At 36.3% G+C, this 21523-nt stretch overlaps 1 protein-coding gene across 6 annotated transcripts; it reads left to right on the top strand.

The window, feature by feature from the left end:
- The first annotated feature begins 488 nt into the window (after positions 1-488).
- Fmr1 (synaptic functional regulator FMR1) lies at positions 489-20481 on the top strand. Of its 6 annotated transcripts, none has more exons than XM_089695765.1 (15): positions 489-610; positions 977-1029; positions 1108-1261; positions 7137-7300; positions 8150-8317; positions 9027-9113; positions 9474-9621; positions 11229-11372; positions 11851-11991; positions 14053-14203; positions 14840-14933; positions 15573-15669; positions 17149-17320; positions 18960-19028; positions 20315-20481. In XM_089695765.1, the coding sequence occupies exons 1-15, from the start codon at positions 560-562 to the stop codon at positions 20464-20466; spliced, it is 1845 nt and encodes a 614-aa protein (XP_089551891.1). In that variant the 5' UTR covers positions 489-559; the 3' UTR covers positions 20467-20481. The 6 variants fall into 6 exon arrangements, with proteins under 6 accessions (XP_089551891.1, XP_089551889.1, XP_089551894.1 ...); XM_089695763.1 differs by having other exon boundaries at positions 20312-20481; XM_089695768.1 differs by having other exon boundaries at positions 490-610; positions 11854-11991.
- Positions 20482-21523: the final 1042 nt, after the last annotated feature.

Raw genomic sequence — 21523 nt, 5'->3', positions numbered from 1 at the left:
ATGCCAACACTTTTTAGCAAGCGCATAGCTCGAGAATGGCAGAACCGATCGTTCGGATCGTTCATACAATTATTAATACATATCTAGATCCAGAAACGCTTAAACTGAAACAAGGTTATCGTCGTTGTTTTTTTCGATCGAGATGTGTTTTTTTTTAATAATAAAATTTAATATTAATAAAATACCTATATAAAAAACACACTATCTAGTAATAAATATTTATGAATTACGGGAACTCCCCTTTTATCAATTCTAGAATATCGTGAATTTATTTTTATTACTATAAAAGTATTGGGCACTGCGATTAATAATATGATCAGATGTTTGATGATGAGAACCACAGATGAGAAGTGTGAGGTGTGAATTTTCTTTTTTTTTTTTAATTAAAGATTTTTATTATTTTTAAATCTCATCTTTCAATTTATAATTGCCAGTACTAATTTTAAAAATATAAAAATTGTCTCTGTCCAAATTCTGAAATATGATTGGTCTCTAGATTCTTTTCGAGCTTCATTCTCGGTCTGAAAACGCCAAATACGCTTTCAAGTTTCAAACCAAAATGGAGGATTTGTCGGTCGAGGTGTACGGTGAAAATGGTGCTTATTATAAGGTTTGTAAATCGTGAAGTACGCCATAATTTAACTTATAAGATGTAAATATTCTTAGTGGTCATCGTACTTAGTTTTTTCAAGCCCTTGTTTTTATGTTTTGTCATATACTTACAAAAATATTTTTCCGGGAAGATCATCGCGGCTGGAATGGACGCCATGTCCGTCTGACGGCGTGAATTTTCAGTGTGTTTTATTCAGTCTGCCTTATATATTTTTAGCATTGATTGCGAAATCGGAATGGGGCAGTTGATATAATATTTTAATTAAAGCATATTTCATGCCGTTGACCCAGAAAACTCGTTTATTTCTAGAGCATTTCCATGTTAATGGATCCCCAATGTTCTTAAATTCTTCTATATTTTTAGGCCATTGTCACCGACGTGCTCGACAACGAGGTTCTCGTAGCCTTTGAAAATGAGTAAGTTAATTTTTTTACTCAAATGTTAATTATTTATTTAGTTAGTCGCCATTATTTACATGAGTTTCATTGTTGTAGCTGGCAGCCGGAATCAAAGTTTCCATTTTCGCAAGTGTTCTTACCACCAAAAGACACAAGCAAACACACAGAGTTTGTCGAAAACCAAGAAGTTGAGGTTTTCGCGAGATCAAATGAGAAAGAAGCATGTGGGTGGTGGACAGCAAATATCAAGGTAGGTATTAAATTACTGAAACATTTTTCTATTATACATGTAGGTATGTAGTGAAATGATTGTTTTTATATGTGTACATTCACATCTGATCCATGTAAATCTTATTAGGTTTAGTTCTAGTAATTCAGTATTTTCTTCTTACCATCTGTTTATGCAAATAATAATCCTGAAATGAAAAGTAAACCATTTTTTTCACCCCTAAAATATTTTACACATTTGGTATTATTTTATATAACCTATTTTTCATAATATTTATGGGATAATATACCTATGATTATTTGATTAGTAATGCTTATTAATCAAATCTATTTATTTACATTATTTACATTATCATATATAATTCTTTCTTTGTTATTGCAAATTTTGAGTCAATAAAGGTATCAAAGGAGGACAAAAATTAGACACTAGTGTTAAAATTTAGGCATTTTTATTTTGTAAATGATTATAGAATTGTTAATTAATGCAATTAATAGTTAAACAGTTATTTTGTTGCTGCATAAAAAGGGTTCTGTTAGATATTGTGCATTTTGCACTGGTATTTAAAATAAGTATAATTTTTGTTTCTGTTATTAATAATAAATTAAAATAACATTATGTAAAGCTTGAAACAGTGACTTCTTTTGTGGTGGAATAAAATCAATGAAAAGATCAGGCTTTTATTGTCATGTATAAAGAAAAAATCATTGCATAAGTTACAGTAAATGCTTTTTTATTTTGAATATGATAAAGTAATTTTATAAAGAGATCACTGACCTTCTCAAATCTCAATATTGTTTTTTTTTCTGGTATGTGAATAAATTTCTTTAATTTAATTAGTGGGATCTCTCCAAAATCTCCTTAATTTAGTAGGTAATACAACATTGCTCATATTTTCTGGGATTGATGTTTTTAATCTTATTTCTATTAAAAAAAACAAATACCAAAAACCATCTTAACTTTACAGCCAAAGAAAAGAAGCTTAAATGTGTATCTATTGTTGTACCTTTTTTAAATGCTTTTGATATTTTACAGAATTTCAAGTCTCAGTTTTGTCACATGATATTTTATTAATATTCTGGAAATGCATTATCTGTATTTTGGGTTGTTTATCTAATAAATCACTTTCCTGAATAAAATACATATTCCTCAGCACTGATCGCTGAACAAAGAAAGTGCAATAATTTTGTTGAATCTTATCAACCAATGTTCCCAAAAGCGAAGGAAGTTCCTTCTGACTGATTTTTTTATTAACATACTAACTCTGGGTTTTCTATCGATTGATGTGTATACTTTTTGTGCATGATAGGAATTTGTTGCTATTTAGAATCTGGAGTGGAAGCTCTCCCGAGGAACATCAGTGATCTTAATTTAGATTAAAAAATGTTAATTTTTCTTTAATTAATAAAAAAAATCAAATAGGGCTTTGTTGATTTTCATGCTTAATAACTACTATTTATAAATAACTAGCAGTCTGCCCCGGCTTCGCCCGTGGTACATATTTACGTTTTCTCTACGTAAGAAGTAAGAACCATACTCGTACTTCAAGGAATATGATAAAAAAGAATTAACGAAATCGGTTCAGCCGTTCTCAAGTTATGTGCTTACCAACACATTTTGGGAATCATTTTTATATTATAGAAGACTAGTATGTATTAACATTTTTCTTAATAAATCAGGCCCCAGAATCACAGACACAATAGAAAATCTATTGTGTCGTGGACCGATCAGGGAAGTTTTAATATTATAAAAATACATAATATGCAAGATGCAAGGTGAAAATGTCAAGAAAAAAAAACTAAACATGGACAGAATACATACAGTGAAACAGTACTTAAAATAAAAATATGCGTTAACCAACAAACTAAGTTGGTACTGATTTATCTTTAATCTTAAGTTTTAGTTTGGGGGCTCAATGAAATACAATTAAAATATAGGTTTACGATAACTTCCTAAGTCGCCTAGTAGTAGTTTTATAGGAATAAATAGTTTATTATTAAAAACGTATCAAATCTATATTTTTAACCAAATCTTTTTGACCCAAAGCAAATTTATTTACACTATAAATTACTGTTATCTAAATCAATTTGAGTGTGATTTGCTTTAAACAAAAGGCTTTCGATAATGGTCTTAGCTATGTTTCATAGAAATTGAGGCAGCTGTCTCAACAGTGTTAAAGCTAAGATTTCACTTGAAAATAGTTAGTTTCAGTAACTTTTATTAATATTTGTTTTATTCCTTTCCAACAGCACTACTGTAATATACATACTTTCGAGACAAATCTTATTAACATATTTATATAACCTAATTCATAATTTCTATAATATCATAATTCATATCGTAAATATTAATACCGACCTACGTAATTATTAATTTTGGTATTTAAGTATTCATAGGTGTAGATGTCTGTGTTATTTTATTTATTACCTAGTTTATTAGTCATGACTTTTTCTTAAGGCTGCATTTTTTTACGTAATGCATAAAATATTTTGGCAAAGTTAGTATACCTATATTCTACTTGGTCACGATATCACGCGTGAACAGCTGTTTATTGTTTGGAGGAGGATCTTATGAATGAAAAACACAAGGAATTTGCGCCAAAAATTAAGAAAATGCGAAAACATTACGGCCATATACAATATGTACGAAGACAGGACAACGTCGGTCGGGTCAGCTAAACTTATAAATTTTGCCAATGTCCTTTTGGATATTAAATTAAAAAATCCATACTATTATTATAAATGCGAAAGTAACTCTGTCTGTCTGTCTGTCTGTCTGTTACTCAATCACGCTTAAACTAATGAACCAATTTGCATGAAATTTGCTATGGAGATATTTTGATACCCGAGAAAGGACATAGGCTACTTTTTACCCCGGTATATAGGATATGTTTTATCCCGTAAATCCCACGGGAACTATGCGGGTTTTTCTTTCACGGCGCGGGCGAAGCCGGGGGCGGAAAGCTAGTGTTTAATAATTACTCTAAATTTAAACTAAATATGTATGTACAGAGATAAGGGAAATTTTTCTTAAATTTCTTTAAAAGAACACCATTTTGAGGCAGCATTACTAACACATTTTAAATTGATTTTGTATCATTAGAACCTAAAGGGAGAAAAGATGGGCTATAGGTGTAGTTATGTCGGGAACGCCGCAGCCGCCGCGCCATTACGATTTTATGTTTTTAGTTGCAACTTGAAAGCAATTGAATTTCGAATTGCCACTCAGGGTGGTTGAAATCGTTGCATTATCCATCAGACCTATTTAGTAAGCTACGGGCGGATTTAAACAATAATATAACGATAGTATAAAGAGCTGTTTAGAATAAAAGAGGAATTTCGATTTAGTGAAAAAATCCATATGTTTTTATCAGCACTTATTTTCATGAGCAATTAAAAGGTTAACCGCGTTTAACGTATTTATGAATCGGCACGGCACCTAAAAAAAGACATTGTAAAGCGAAGCATGTTTTGCAACTAAACAGGATTATTAAGTCCATTGTAAGTCGATACATGTGAGCGTCTTTTAATCCAGTCGGCGGGCGTCGATACAGAAAAACACGTATTTAAAGATATTTCAGCGTGTCCCACTTCCGAGTCAAGGTTGGCGCAGAATGTTGCGGCATGCAGTGATCGAAATCGCGTATTACAAGCAGCGGCCGTTCGCCCCGACTGGCATCGGGATGCTACCTTTATTTATTTATTTCTCGTCATCCCCGAAGACTATATTAACTTGATTCGAGATAAATATAAAGCATTATTTTATTTTACTTGTGTACATTATATTGAACCTATAATGTAGGTCGCAGACGGTATTCATAAAACAAATTCACTTAAATCATATTAATTTGAAAGGTACGTGTCGATAAATCTAAATTGGTATAAATTAGAAATTCAATTTTAAAGAAACTTGCAAAAGTAGGAAACGACACGTTAACAAAATAGCGTGCGGCGGCGACGGCGGTCTATGTAGGCTGCTGTGACTACGTCGGCCCAGATTTCGACTTTGACTACGATTTTGGCCCCGTTTATCGATCGTCCTGCACAAAGTTTACGATAGTCTATGATTGCAATATACATAATGAAATCAATTTCAGACACTTGCTCAGATTCAGATATTATATTTGCGTACAGTAAATATTATTTGAGGAAATTCTGTACATTTGTACAATCTATCTAATAGTTTTACTACACGGAATCACAGTTAATATTGGATGCAAGAATCTCGAATTGCACCGAACGAAATTCGCGACGCGAAAGATTCTCTTCCGGATTACGTAATACGTGGGAGTGTAACGGGAGCAGTGTTTAATTTTTTTTTAATTTTACGTCGTCCGTAAAGGGGTTACATGAAATTTTAAATGAAAAGAAAGAAAGCAATTTGTTTTGAAAGGCTCGCTCCCTAAGGGCGCAGTGCAAACAATGGGTAGGAGAGAGTTGGCAATTAATCTTGTCGCTGAGGAATGTCAACAAAACGATATTGGCTCTCGTTTGACATGTGTAGGTATATAGTGCAGGGTGGTGGTACTGATGTTGTTTCTTGTTATAACACAATCGATTGGTCATTTACTTAGGTTGTAGTTAGGTTCTAGAAAAAATGAAGGTTAAAACTGTTTTCATACATAGGTTGTAGGGCTATGAAATTAAAATGATATCAGCTTCATGTTAGTTAAATTTTATTGGTTCGAAATATCAACTCATTTTGAGTTCACGTGTTTTCAGAGTAGGAAGTACATTTGTTGGGTAATTCAGATCTTACTAGCCTCGCTCCTCGATTTCGGCTGGATTTAAATTTTGTTAATTTCCTTTATTCATACATTTTAAATTAAGATGGTTTTTTAACAATTTACGAAAAAGTTCTGAACGTTTCCTTATAAAAACAATCGTAACCACAATTTTCATTTATAAAAATGATTATAGCCTGAAAGCCGACGATTTCATGCTCAATAGAGAAGCCTTGTATGTCTGTCAATCTATCTTACCTATGCAGTGTAAAGCGGATACGTACTACGTAGTTTGCATGCGCAAAGATGACAATGCTTACCTTCACGATTATTAGACGAGTGTGTATTACTAGGCAATGTGTTGCTTAGGTTTCTTATTCATGGTTGAATTGCAGCTGCAACTATACTGTAATTAGCTGGGCAATGTTTGTATTCAGTTGAAATAATTAGAAATTGAACGACACAGACTGCGAAGAAGATATGCCTCTATTTTCGTTTTTAAACAATCTGTAATCTGCGTTTGTAAAATAGGGAGAGATATTATTTTTAGTCTCCATCAAAAGCTATTTAAACCTATAAAAAGAAAGATTCTTCATTGATTTTTTGTCTTGCGTACAAATACTACTCGACTTTTAACAATTCTTTTATAGAAAGTTTCATGTACAGTTGAGTAATAAAAAAAATATATGTATATTCTGTTTTTCCCCCATATTAACCCGTGTAAATTCACCTTTAAACATGTTTAAATGATTCCATTATATTATTGCCCCAACTTTCAACACCCTGGCCCCTGGGTATTAAAAGTTTTCAGAGTTCAAGTGTCTGCAATGTTGTTGCGTCCTATTCAAAATATCTGTAATTAAAACTGGTTTCAATGTGACAATACAGTTTTAGGACAATAATATTATTAACGTTGTTGATGTTTTTCACATGTATACCTAGATAGTAATTCATTTTATTATCACTACATAGAATAAAGCAAAGTGGCTTCTCGCGCCTGGTCTAATGTCTGTATATCTTTTTTAAATAGATAGAGTAATTCAAGTGGAGGTTTTTTTTAATAATAATTGGTTAGGTTTTAAACAAAGCGGGCGAAGCCGCGGACGGAAAAGTAGCGTTTAAAAAATGTAAGTTTTAGTACGTGCCGTAAATTGTATATACTATCCTCGCTTACAGATGATGAGGGGGGAATTCCTAGTGATAGAATACCTGGAGTGGGACAACTGCTACTCGGAGATCGTGCCAAAGGACCGCCTGCGCGTCAAACAGACCAAGACGCCGATTGACAAGAACACGTTCCACAAATTTGAGATCGCGGTGCCTGAGGATCTCAAGGACTAGTGAGTTGCTATGTTTATTTGTTTTTTCTTCCTTCTTAGGAAATACAAAGAGTAGTTAGGACTTCTCAAAAATGGATGATGTAATTCCTTTTGCACGATTCCACATGATCAATTTAGAATTGAATAAAGCCTTATAAAACAGGGTTGTTTAGAATCCAATATTTAGGGTATTAAACAACACAAAAATATTCTAGTTAATAGTTATTGGATATAATTAAGTGTGTAACTTTATAAAACGTATAATGATGTAATGAAATCCTATTAATTTGTAATCGCTGACGACGTAGAATTACTTACAATTAAAATATTACGGTGTACTAAGCTCTAATCCGTAATCAGTACATAAAAAAATATCCAGTCGATTTTTTCTATTACTAGCGGTCCGCCCCGGCTTCGCCCGTGGTACATGTTTACGTTTTCTCTACATAAGAACCATCCTCGTACTTCAAGGAATATAATAAAAAAAGAATTATCGAAATCGGTTCAGCCGTTCTCGAGTTATGCGCTTACCAACACATTTTGCGATTCATTTTTATTTCTATTAGGTATATGTAATATGAATTCATAAAGCTCTAAAATGATATTATGTCGTATGTGTTTAAGAATAGGTGTCTGTTTTCAATGCGTAGGTTGTTTGTAACAATTTAACATGTAGCATTGAATACACAATATAAAACGTATAATGATGTGTGTGTTTGGTTGTACTAAGTACCACCTAACTTGGCAAGTTTGTGTGAAAGGGCTAAAAAAAACATACAGGCGTCATTCAAGGTCATATTTTCTTGTTACAAGTTAATGTTCATACTGAAATCTCCAGTGTATTAGATGTAAGCTTCTTGGGTTGTACAGCCTGCACGACATGCACAGCGCGAAGGTGGAGAACGCGCACAAGGAGTTCCAGAAGGCGATCGGCGCCGCGCTCGTGTGGTACGTGCCCGAGCGCGCCGTGCTCGCCGTCATCTCGCGCTGCGAGACGTCGCAGAAGCGCGCGCAGATGCTGCACGAGATGCACTTCAGGTGCGTGCACACTACACTACAGTAAACGACACTACGCTACACTAACATACACTTACACCTGCACCTAATTGCACTTCACTACATGACACGACACTACACCACTATACTACACAACACGCAATGCCACTTCACGTCTCGCCACGCCACGCCACGCCACGTCACGTCACACCAGACACTACAAGTTACACGGATCGGCACGATACGCTACGCCATCACTCGTGATGCCTCTCCATAAAATATACACAAATATTGCAAGAACAAAACTTAAAAATTTCACTCGAGCGGCCTCCATTAAAACCTGAAATACATATTAACGTTGCACACATGTTTTGCCGTAAATCAATAATATGTCTGTGTTTGTCTGTGCTAAAATTTGAAAACACACTTCTTAAACTTATTCTTTCAATAGTTTGTAACAGAAGTAAAATATTGTAATTGATATTATTGTGTACTGAATTAGCACGTATCTGGGCGTCATTTGTACAGTAAACATTTGAGGTCCCGTTTGTAAAAGGCGGCCGACTCACCGCCAAACAAACTTGGTGCTTACATTATGAACGGAAGCTACAGGGCCACGGATACAAAGTCGTTATCTAGATGGGTAGTATACGCTTCCTACAGTTGTTTATTCATTGATTCAGAGAACATATACTTTGTAACGTATAGTTTACATGTATTATTTACTTACATTGTTTCACGTTATTTTCAGAAACCTAACACAGAAGTTGTTATTATTGAAAAAGACTGAAGAAGCCGCAAGGCAGCTAGAATCCACGAAAATTCACAATCAAGGAGGGTGAGTTATTTTTATCTGTTTGTTTACATAAAGTTTGAGGGCATTGGCATTTTCATACAAATCAAACTTAAGTAACTTGCAACAGGCATAAATTATAAGATTGGAAATATTAAGTATGCATTATTTTTCAAACAGAAATTGAAGACTTCAATTTGTATGTATTTATTAGTGTATAATGAAAATGTATTAAACGTTTCACAATTAACGTAATACATTTTAATAATTTAATACATATACATAATACGTATAATACTGTTTGCCCCAAACAGACATCTTTCCGTTAAATTTTAGACAGGTTTGATTAGCTGCTTTTGCGTGTATAAAATGCATTGAATTATATTATAGTTCTTGTGTGTATAGGTACACGGACGAGTTCAGCGTGCGCGAGGACCTGATGGGGCTGGCCATCGGCACGCACGGCGCCAACATCCAGCAGGCGCGCAAGGTGCCCGGCATCACCAACATCGAGCTGGAGGAGCTCTCGTGCACGTTCAAGATCTGCGGAGAGGTGACCACATACACACATACATACGTGATAGCTATATACACCAGGGCCAATCCCTTCCAAAATGATAAAAACCTAAAAAAAATAGTAGTAGGATGAAACCCATTAGAAAAGGACGGGAATGTGATAAAAATAAAAGGAAAAATAAATTATAGACAATCCGAGTTCGGGAAGTGGGAGGGGTAGCACTTTTTATTACCTACAACTTTGCCATTGAACTTTTTTCCATATATTTATTTATATTTATATTTATTATTTTCAGGACAATTTTTACACACGGCACAATCTGATCCCATGCTAAGCTTTCGCTTGTGTTATGGAAACCAGATGGCTGATAAACATACATATATAATTTTAAATAAATACTTATATAGATAATTTACACCCAGACACAGGGCAAACATCTATGTTCCATAGGACTTGTAGTTTTGTCGGAAATCATGAGAAACAATTTTTTAGCCTTAGAAGCCCCCCCCCCCCCCTCCCACTTCCCGAACTCGGATTGTCTGTAATTTATTTTTCCTTTTATTTTTATCATATTCCCCTCCTTTCTAATGGGTTTCATCTTACTACTATTTTTTTTTGTTTCAAAAATTATCGACCCTGGTCTAATAGGGAGACAGATGATATTGATATAGTATGGCGTTTAAAATATGTTTAGTTGATACATTTATTTAAATACATACAATAATTTACTTATAAGTTATAACCTATGGCGAAAATTAAAGACAAATATAAGAATATGTTGTATTATTGTTTACGTATGCAATTTATTATTCTAATAAATATTATTATAACAATTATCTACACAGATTTCCGTCAATTGATTTTTGTAAAAGGTCATTGAACTTCCACCTCCGATTCACTATTTACTAAGGGCCGATTTTTCAATGCCCAGATAAACAGCTAGATAGACTTTATTCTTCAGTTAACAAAATATTCAATTTTTCAATAGACGAATAGGACTTATCTATCGAATAACTACGTTATTTGAGGAAGAAATCTATTTGCCGCTCCAACGGCCAGATAGCGCGCTATTCGACGGTTAGGCGTTTGAGTTGACAACTGACGCGTCAAATTTGGGATATTTTCGTATGTCATAGAGTGTCATATGACATAGAGCGTAGAATTATTAACAATTAAACCTCTTTCTATATAATTATTATCAATTAAAATCATATTGAAATTGATGTTTTTGATAGTACTGATGACCATGCCATTGAAAATTTGCCAAACGCTGCCTTTAAGTATGTCGTTTCCATCGTAAAATATATAAATTGAAACACAAATTTAACCAAACTCTTTACTCGAATCAAAACAACAATCAACAATCATAGAACACAAGAACAATACAAGACAAACTTAAAATGCACTCCTGACGTGAGTCATAATGACGGTTGTTGACAAATTGCAAGAGTTGACCCTATCCCGCTCTAACCTGACTAATTTAATATGTTTGTTTCGCCACTCCGAGAGCAGAGCTGCCAATATAGAAATATTTGGTCAGATAGTTATTCATCAAATAAATCACGATTGAAAAATAGGCGAGCCGTTGTGAGTTAGATAAATAATTGAATAATTATATTAATTAATTATTATCGTATGTGCAGTCTGCGGAGGCAGTGCGCGCGGCCCGTGCTCTGCTCGAGTACGCGGAGCAGTCGGTGAAGGTGCCGCGGCAGCTGGTGGGCAAGGTCATCGGCAAGAGCGGGAAGGTCATCCAGGAGATTGTCGACAAGAGCGGCGTCGTCAGAGTGAGTACGCTTTGCTGGCGTGCCACGTAGCTCCCGGTGATTCCTCTTTGCGATTGTATAGGGGAGATGGTCTGAATAAAAGGATGGACGAATGTGTGAATTTAATATAATCATAATGATGCAATACAGTGTACATACTACTACCTAAACTAATTTATTAATTCAACTAGACTTCCTTTACAGGTTAGTGCTTTTGAACCGTCAAAATACATATATTTTCCGACGGAAAGCAACTTGTACTCTTTTGCATTATCATAGTTATTGGATATTTTATTTACGAGTTAGATAGTTTTGGTTCGATAGTGCTCACTTGAAGAAGTCATAGTCTCATGAAATTAAAAATTATAAAATATGATAGGGATTTAATTAAAATTTTGATGTGACTTTTGGCAATATTGTAAACTGAATCCTTCACCAATGCGTATACTGTATGGCCTGTGGTTACAAGCGCGTACTGAGATGTAACGTACACATGCTGCAGGTGAAGGTGGAGGGCGACAACGAGCCGCAGCCCGTGGGCCCGCGCGAGGAGGGCATGGTGCCCTTCGTGTTCGTGGGCACGCGCGAGAACATCGCCAACGCCAAGGTGCTCGTCGAGTACCACGTGGCGCACCTCAAGGTACAAGGAGATCATTTTATTATTTTTATGTGTATTTTCATACCTCAGCTAAATTCAAATTCCAATTCAAATTTCTTTATTTGGGTATGGGATGATAGTTACAGCTTGCAGTGTAATTACTTGATTTTGACGTGATGTTTACGACGTATGTTTTTCGACCTACCGTCACTTTGTGTTATATTTTTTTTGTTCACGCGAATTGCAATAAGCATTGTCATTACTCATTATCATTTGTGTCATCTTAACGTTTTGTTGGAAGGAATTAAACTGAAAGCGATACATAAAAAAGGGAGTTTTTGTTCATGGTCCTTACGATTGCCGGATATAATATATAATATATAACGATACTGGAGAATACTGGCTTTGGAGTTACGACAATATCGATGAAATTATTATTGGTGGATTACGATTTACGACTAATAGTCTAATAGTACGTACATACAACTACGAGTTGGGTGTTCTATCATCGTGTCTTCACATCTGCATCTGGAGGTTAGTTGATGGGACAACTACCGGTTGAAAGATCTACTGCTTGTCGACCTTTCTTAAGGAGTGGAGTAGACTATGCAGGGCCTATTAATATAAGAACCTCTAAAGGCAGAGGTAATCGGTCATTCAAGGGATATATTTGCTTATTCATTTGTATGGCCACACGCGCTATCCATCTCGAAGCAGTAAGTGACCTTACAGCTCAGGGATTTCTAGCAGCGTTTAAGCGTTTTATAGCACGCCGTGGTCATTGCGCTGAAGTATGGAGCGATAATGGGACAAATTTTGTGGGTGCAGCACGAGAACTCAAATCTTTATATTCTCATGAGAGGTCCAGTATAGTGAAGGAAATTGCAGATCAACTGGCTACAAATGGGACTGAATGGCATTTTATCCCTCCCCATTCCCCAAATTTTGGAGGACTATGGGAGGCAGGGGTAAAATCGACGAAACATCATTTAAGACGCATTGTTGGGAATTCAACCTTAACATTCGAAGAAATGACAACATTACTTTGTCAAATAGAATCTTGTCTGAATTCTCGGCCTATTTCTAAAATTACTGAGAATCCAGACAATCCAATCCCACTGACACCAGGACACTTTTTGGTGGGAGAACCTCTGGTTTTACCCCCTGATGTCAATTACGAAACATCCAATATCACAAATCTCAGACGGTGGCAAATGACTCAAAAAATGACCCAAGATTTTTGGCGTCGTTGGTCAAATGAATATTTGACTCAGTTCTACCATCGTTATAAATGGAACAATATTGTTCCTGAACCTACAATTGGAGATTTAGTGTTAGTAGTGGAGGATGATCTTCCACCTGGAAGATGGTTATATGGTATTATAGTTGAAAAACATCCCGGATTGGACGGAATTACGCGAGTTGTCAGTCTTAAATGTAAAAACAATGTAATTAAACGTCCTGTTTCTAAATTGTGTTTTTTGCCAATAACCAACTAATGTTGAATTTTTTGTTGGCTCTCGAGCCTCATATTATGTTCGTATTAGCACGTATTAGTAAGAAAGCATGCAATGTGGTAATATTTTATTTTGTATTTTTTCTGTATTTGATGTTAAATTCGCGTAAAGACTTTCGTTAGTATTCATGTTTTGATCGGTTAGTTGTATTAAGGAAAATTTTGAAAATTTGTCCTTGGTGGGCTGTATGTTTACGACGTATGTTTTTCGACCTACCGTCACTTTGTGTTATATTTTTTTTGTTCACGCGAATTGCAATAAGCATTGTCATTACTCATTATCATTTGTGTCATCTTAACGTTTTGTTGGAAGGAATTAAACTGAAAGCGATACATAAAAAAGGGAGTTTTTGTTCACGTGACAACGTCTTATAATTCGATAGAGCCGGCTGCACGCACGAAAAAACATGAGTCATGCGGCGTTACCTCGCTCTGAGGCGTTCCATGTAAGGCTTGCAGTGCAAGCGAGAGCGCGGAACGAGCGACAAAGAAGCACAATCGGCCTTAAGACGTTGTCACGTTCAACTATAGTCGGTAAACCGACTTTACAGACAACCAATTTTTTTAATATATTTGTTGTGGTGCAGGAAGTGGAGCAGCTGCGCGCGGAGAAGCTGGAGATCGACCAGCAGCTGCGCGTGGTGATGGGCGGCGGCTCGGCCTCGTACCCGCCCCCGCGCGGGCCGCCCGCCCCGCGCGCCCGCCGCCCGCGCCCGCCCGCCACCAGATACCCGCCCGGTACTCATCATTCGCACATCATCAGCTAACCACTAAGTCGTCCTTATTGAAATAAAACCATTACTAACTATTAGCTGTGCTCCGTGGTTTTACCCGCAGTGCTCTGCTCCTGTTGGTCTTAACAAGACGATAAGCGTATAGTCTTCCTCGATAAATGGGCTATCTAACACCGAAAGAATTTTTCAAATTGGACCAGCCCCCCTAGACAAGTGGCTTTCTATTAGCGTAAAGTTGAATAGAATAGATTATGAATGTTGTATGATTGTGAGATTGACGTAATCAATCGTCGTCGTCGTCGTAATCAAACGTCAATCTCATACATTCATAATCTATTCTATTGAACTTTACGCTAATAGAAAGCCACTTGTCTAAGGGGGCAGTAGTTCCCTAGATTAGCGCTTTCAAACTCTTCAGCTTTATAATATTAAGTATACATTAATTTTATAGATTTTGATAATTAGTGTAATGATAAAATACTTATTCCAAACACTTCATTCAATCTCCAACTCTTTGAGCCTCGAACGGCCCGATCGGTCCACGACACAATAAATTTTCTACTGTGTCTGTGATTCCGGGGCCTGAGTTATTAATAATAATTAAAGAACAAGCAATAATAATAATGTATTATATCTACAGGTGGACGCCGCACAACGCCCGAGCTCGGCGAGGAGCGGCCCGAGCGCGGCGAAGGCTCGTATCGCGGTCGCCCGAGACCGCCGCGACCTAACAGGTGACGTACCTACTGGTTATAGTATACTTGTGTTGTTGGTACAGGTTGTTTCTTTAAAATATTCAAGTGTAAAAATGTTTAATTAGAAAAAAATTAGTAAATTAAATGTAGTTTTGAAACAAAATTAAAATAATATAATCAGTTTATGTGTAGGAAGCAGTTAAGATCACTGCCATTTAATAAATTAAAATGGCAACTAGTGAAATTCCTTGCAGAGCGTACCTTTTACACAATGGCAGACTACTTCAAATATAAATTTTGACTTGTGATTGATTGACTTTGTTAATAATAATTGTAGACTGTGAAATGTAATTAATGATAATGAAAATAATAAATGAAATTTTGATTTATAATTTAGTGGCATAATTTGCATGCTGTTAATAACGGCTGAACATGCTGGAACTCAATTGTTAACAATTTAACATCTATGTATACCATGTTTTTTTGGCAAACATATTAATTTGAATTTGAATTTAAAGTATGTTACAGAAGTATATTACTCGTGATATGTTTCTAACATCACAACGCAGAGTTCCACTGATGTCATAGTTGACATATTATATTGTTTATAAGTTGGTAGTCAAAGATGCACTAGTACACAATGATAAATATCAATAACACTTATTGTATGTGTTGCAGGTCGAGCGAGCGGCGCGGCGAGGAGCGGCGCGTGCCGCTGGAGAACGGGCGCGCGCACCCGCGCCCGCCAAGGGACGCACGCGACACGCGCGAGCCCGTATGTGTTCACTTTCTTTGTGGTCTAAGATCCGAATATAGGTCGACCTTCACCGGCGTGATAATAGAATGAGGCCAGTTATATAATAAATTTAGTGTATTAAGGGCCGATTTTTCAATGCTTGGATAAAACTTATTCGTCGAATAATGTATAAAATTACCATTTTAAAAACGTATTCTAATTGCCCGTACTTGACAGTTTACGTGACATTTGAATATTATCGTGTAATACTTTATTGGATGGATAAGTTTTATCCAAGCATTGAAAAATCGGCCCTAAAAAATGTATTAAATGTGGGTTTGCTGGAAAAATCCTGGACAGGACATTTTAATTAATTTTTAATTTTTTTTTTAATAATTGCAGTACTTATTATCTAATAAAATTATAACAAACTTGAAGTATGAAACCTACAGAATGTGCAGTCATAGGGTTTTCTGATATTTACCTGGACAAACTGCTATGTTGGCAGGTATAAACAGCCATGTCCATACCGTTTACTTTCACTTGATGGAATGATAGAAAAAAAAATATATCAGCATGAGCGCTGTTTTATAACAAAATTGTTTATTGTCTCAACACTGCATAATTAAAAAAATAAAAAGATTTTTTTTTAAATAATTAACTAAAAATATCCTCTCCAGGATTTTTTCAGAAAACCACCCATCTTTAATAGATTTTTTAGTCGACTACATTTATTATAAAATTGGTCTCTTTCTATTATCACGCCGGTGAAGGTCGACCTATGTTCGGATCTTCTACTATTATTTATTTTGTAATTGTGGATAAGCTACCTGGTGTTTGCTTTGCTCTTGACATGTCACTTGCAAAAACAATTGTATTACATACTCATTTTTATTTTTAAAGTGAAACTTTTATTACATCGTCTCAAACTTTTTGGTCTGTGTAGCGCATGTCGCGTATATCGCGGCTGCCGAGTAGGTATACCTACTGGGCAGCCGACCGACACGCGACATGCGCTACACAAAGCAGTGTTCGGAACCGTTCGAACAGTTTCACTTTTACCGTGGTTTCATAAAACCACACAACATTTTATTTATTTGGTTTACCAACGTATTTTTACATCACAGATAAAAAAATAAAATTAAAAGTACACAGCATGCGAAAAATAAGTTTGAAAATACACAATTAATGAATTAACTATTAAGTATCAAAAATATGTTATAATATACATATATATTATGTGACCGTCGCTTTATATGTTTAGTCATATTTGCTGTAATGCCAAACGTTGACGGGTATATGTTGAACCGACGCAGCCCATTGTGAAAAGAGCCCATAATGTATTTTTATTAAAAAAAAATGCATTCTGCTCTCCTTCTATTTGTAAACTATGTTTCCTCTTCAAATTTAATACTCCAATTCATAGATCGAATTTTACTTTCGAATTATTTACCGAATATTGAAAAGCCCCCTTTGCACTGCGATTCCCCTTAATATAATCCTTTTATACTTTTCCAGAGCGGCAGGAGGCGAGACACGCGTGAACCGCGTGATACCGGGCCCCGGGAACCCCGTGAGCCCCGCGAACCCCGTGAACCCCGTGAACCCCGCGAACCCCGCGAGACCAAGCGGCACACGGACGACGAGAGCTCGCTTGTTGACAGCCAGGATGTGTCCAGCGCGGACAGGGGTACGTGCGCACATACATACACGCATACACACGCGGACACGCATATACGCACACATATAGATATAAAGGATAGGTTAGATAGGTTATAGAAGAAAGCTATATAAACTAGTTTATTATTATGAGGATTTACATAGGAATGTGTTATATAAGATAGATTAGGCTATATCCTATAGAAGTAAGCTAAAAAACTAAATTGATAGTTTTTTTTCTTTATTTCTCTCAATCATTATTGGTAGTTGCCCTTTACGGGCTGCTATTAGTGAAAATCTTTCTACCTACATAATTACCTTTTTATTTTTAAAGCTTTTTCAAAATATGTATTCTCTAGTCTCTCTTAAACTACTTAGTAACTCAGCCCCCGGGGGCCGGGATCACAGACACAATAGAAAATCTATTGTGTCGTGGTCAGATCGGGCCGCTCGGGGCTCAATGGGTTAAGATAAAATTTTTAATCAATAGTTTGGTATAATTAAATGTTTAATAATGATAATATACGTTAATTATCAAGTCAAATTTAAACATTTTGCTTTACCTATAATTTGTTTCTTACTCATGCAATTGCCAATTTATCAATAACTGCTTAAACATGATAACTTGACACATTTGAAGCTTAGCAATAAGTACACCATCTTAGAATAAAGCAAAGATCTGAAAATATTACATAATTTGCTAATTTAATATAATAGATCCATAGTTTTATTATAGTTTATACCGTAACATTGTATTTATTTTGCGGTGATATTCTTAGCATAATATGTATGAAAGGGTAATGGGTAACAGTTGTTTGCTAGTTTTAATTGTAAATATTAAATAAATTATATTATAATTTTGGGTGTTGGTTCTGTGTAAAATTTAACTAACATAGTATAAAAGTTTTAAACTTGAGCATACAACTATTATCCATGCAGATTTTGGAAGTGTAGTTAATAAGGGGTCTAAAATATTATTATGACAAAATAAAACATATTAACATTATTGGAAGAATGTGTCTATTTTATCATGATTCATATTTTATAACTCTAATAGTTGGGTGCTTGGAGAGTGATGGTGAATGCCAGCATGTTTTGCATGTTTTTATTATAGATTACATTAAAGATTTAGTATAGTAATATTTACGCTAGTTTTACTTGGCATGATAAGGTCACATAATTTAATTTATCATAAGATTACGTAGTTTTAGTTAAGGAATTTGGGAATGCTTTTCTATTTATTGTGATGGAGTGAGATTTAATTTAAGATGGAATTAGTTGTATTTATATGTAATTATTGGTTTAGTTTTAGATTTGTTGAATAGTGTGTGGAGTGGTGTGGTGAATAAAAGTTTATGAATTATGTATATCAGAGCATAGTATCACTTAAGTGATCTCATTTTGTATCGTATGAAGTGTTAAAAATTGCAAACATTGGAAAAAGTGTATTTCTGTGGGATGTGTATTGTGTTATTTCAAGGTTTAATATACAAATATTTAGGAAGAGCGATTGAGGGATGACAGCATCTCTTTAAAATGGTTAGGAATGTAATTCTGAGAGTATTCTGTGCGTGTGATTTTATAGAGTTGAATGAGCGTTGGGTGTGTGTACAGTGTGTGTGTGTGCGTAGCATAGTGTAGCCCAGTAGTGAGGTGTGTGTGTGGCGCAGAGTCCGCGTCGTCGGAGGAGGTCGGCGCCGACAGCACGCAGGCGAGGCGCCGCAGGCGGCGACGGCAAGGTACGGGGACACACAAACATACATACACATTAGACGCACATATTATCCATACTAATATTATAAATGCGAAAGTAACTCTGTCTGTCTTACTGTTAATAAAATCACGCCTAAACTACTGAACCAATTTTCATGAAATTTGGTAGAAAGGACATAGACTACTTTTTATCCCGGGAAAATGACGCAATCCCGGAAATCCCACGGGAACGGGAACTAGACGGGTTTTTCTTTGACTGCGCGGGCGAAGCCGCGGGCGGATACCTAGTATTATAATATGCCCAAAAACATACATAAACATGCAAGTATACGCCACGCGACTTGACGCTCTCATGCGCAAAACACATACACATACGCATAAAGAAGCACGCACACACGTATACATACGCATAAATACGCACGCACACTAATAAACGCACACGCACACACACGTATACACTTATACATAAACACATTATATAATGCTCCCAAATACGTACGTCCATGAATACACGCACGAACATGCACCATGCGACTAAAACGCGCTTTTGCGCTAAAATGACACACGCACACGCATAAACGCGCATGCACACACAAACACGCAGGCACTTTACAATAAACATAATCACTACTCAGCACCCACACATAAAAATACAATATTTTCATGTTTATAAAAGAGCATCGGCATCAGTACTTTCAGGTAAACTTAATGAATATTATTATTGCTTACTTAGTGGTGAAGAGCATGTGAAAATGGTATATTTTTTAAGTTAGCGATTTTGTTTTATATTATATGCATGATATTTTATTTTATATTCTTATAATGTAAGATTTTCAGATTAATATATTTTTTTACACGCCTCTTACGTGTTTAATGTGTAAGCTAAAATAAGTAATTAATGAAAATGAACACAGCTAAAGTTAATTGGAAACACTCTTCCTGACCTAATAATGTTCATAAAATTAAATATGTCATCTAACTTCTCATGTGTGCTTTATCATGCAAAATTATAAATAAACAATATATTATTACACATCATTTCTCAATGTTTTTCGTTTATTTTACTTGTGACACTATGCGCATGCCATTTGTCATAGAGTTTTGTCTATGTGTGAGCTTCGAAATTATTTTGTTTTAATCGGTGTTGAAAAATTTGAAATGAATATTTTCTAATGATCAGTGTCAAAATAGCATCGACCTTTAAATCTCATACAGAATCGATATGAAACTTTACATGGTATATGGTGCTTTCAATATTTGTAAACGAATGTGGTGGGTCATGCTGACGTTTTATCGTTTCGTTTGTCAGCAGGCGGCGGGTGGAAGAACGGCGTGAGCGGCGGCGGGGGCGAGGGCGCGCGGGCGGAGGGCGCGCGGGGCGAGGCGGGGCGGGCCGGGGGCGCCGCGCCCAAGGGCAAGCGCGACAAGGCCAAGGGCGAGGCGCTCGTCAACGGCACGGCGTAGGGCGGCGCCGCAGCGACGCGCCGGCCGCCGCGCCCCGCCCGGCCCGCGCCCCGCGCCCGGCCCGCGCCCCGCCCGGCGCCCCAGCCCGCGCCCGGCCCGCGCCCCGCGCCCCAGCCCGCGCCCCGGGCCGCGCAGCAAGGAAGTGAAACGTTCGCGTTGGCCGAGGCCGACGCTCCCGGACTCTACGCGTCGCGATCGCGCATCGCACTCGACTAGACTCACTCGTATTATGCTTTCGTAAGAGATTCGTGATTTGTATTCCTGATTACTCGATTATATGAAAATTAACAATGTGTACGTCGCTCCCCGGACGATACGGCCGGCCGGCTCTCCGGCGTATGGGAGACGGGACATAAGGCGGGACTTACGTGTGTCGTACCCTGTATTCTGTGCTTATGTCGTTTCCTATAAATAAAACATTTCTGTACATATTTTCAGATGTAGTTTTATTTTTACTTTCTACCTCCTTAATAACTTATTTTTACTCATAAGCGTCTAGTTATATGGGTTGCTTTTAACACAATTCATGCAGGAAAATTTAAAACTCTTGTGTCAAGTTTCTTACCAAAGGATAGCCTAAGAAGTGAAGATTCTGTGTAGCACTGGCTAATACAGAGAACTGCTAAAAAACTACAGACAACTGCTAAATATCAATAAGTCATATTCTATGTTGCACTGGCTAATACAGAGAACTGCTAAAAAAAGTTCAGACAACTGCTAAAAGTCAATTTCTATATTCTATGTTGCACTAGCTAATACAGAGAACTGCTATAAAAAGTTCAGGCAACTGCTAAAAATCAATGTCTATATTCTATAGAGCACTGGCTAATACAGAGATCTGCTAAGAAAAGATCAGACAACTGCTAAATATCAATAAGTCATATTCTATGTTGCACTAGCTCCTCCCTCAAAGGCCGGCAACGCAACCACAATACTCCAGAGTCTGTGGTTGTTTATGGGCGGCGCCAATCATCGCTTTCTGTACGGTGACGCGCAAGCTCGTTTGCCGACTTATACATAAAAAAAAAAAAGCTAATACAGAGAAATGCTAAAAAAT

Source organism: Colias philodice, chromosome 5 (assembly GCF_061535455.1).
Source record: "Colias philodice isolate Cphi_HAF_F1 chromosome 5, ilColPhil1 Martin Lab GWU primary, whole genome shotgun sequence".
NCBI lineage: Eukaryota > Metazoa > Arthropoda > Insecta > Lepidoptera > Pieridae > Colias > Colias philodice.
Note: the sequence above shows the minus strand (reverse complement) of the source record. Positions and strands in the feature narration are given on the sequence as shown.

What these genes read in the sequence shown, in the direction of transcription:
- Fmr1 (XM_089695763.1), top strand. Translation starts at nt 560, where the DNA reads ATGGAGGATTTGTCGGTCGAGGTGTACGGTGAAAATGGTGCTTATTAT. An exon ending in CCTGAGGATCTCAAGGACTA is followed by an intron (nt 7,301 to 8,149) that starts GTGAGTTGCTAT and finishes TGGGTTGTACAG; the next exon opens with CCTGCACGACATGCACAGCG. An exon ending in AAAATTCACAATCAAGGAGG is followed by an intron (nt 9,114 to 9,473) that starts GTGAGTTATTTT and finishes TTGTGTGTATAG; the next exon opens with GTACACGGACGAGTTCAGCG.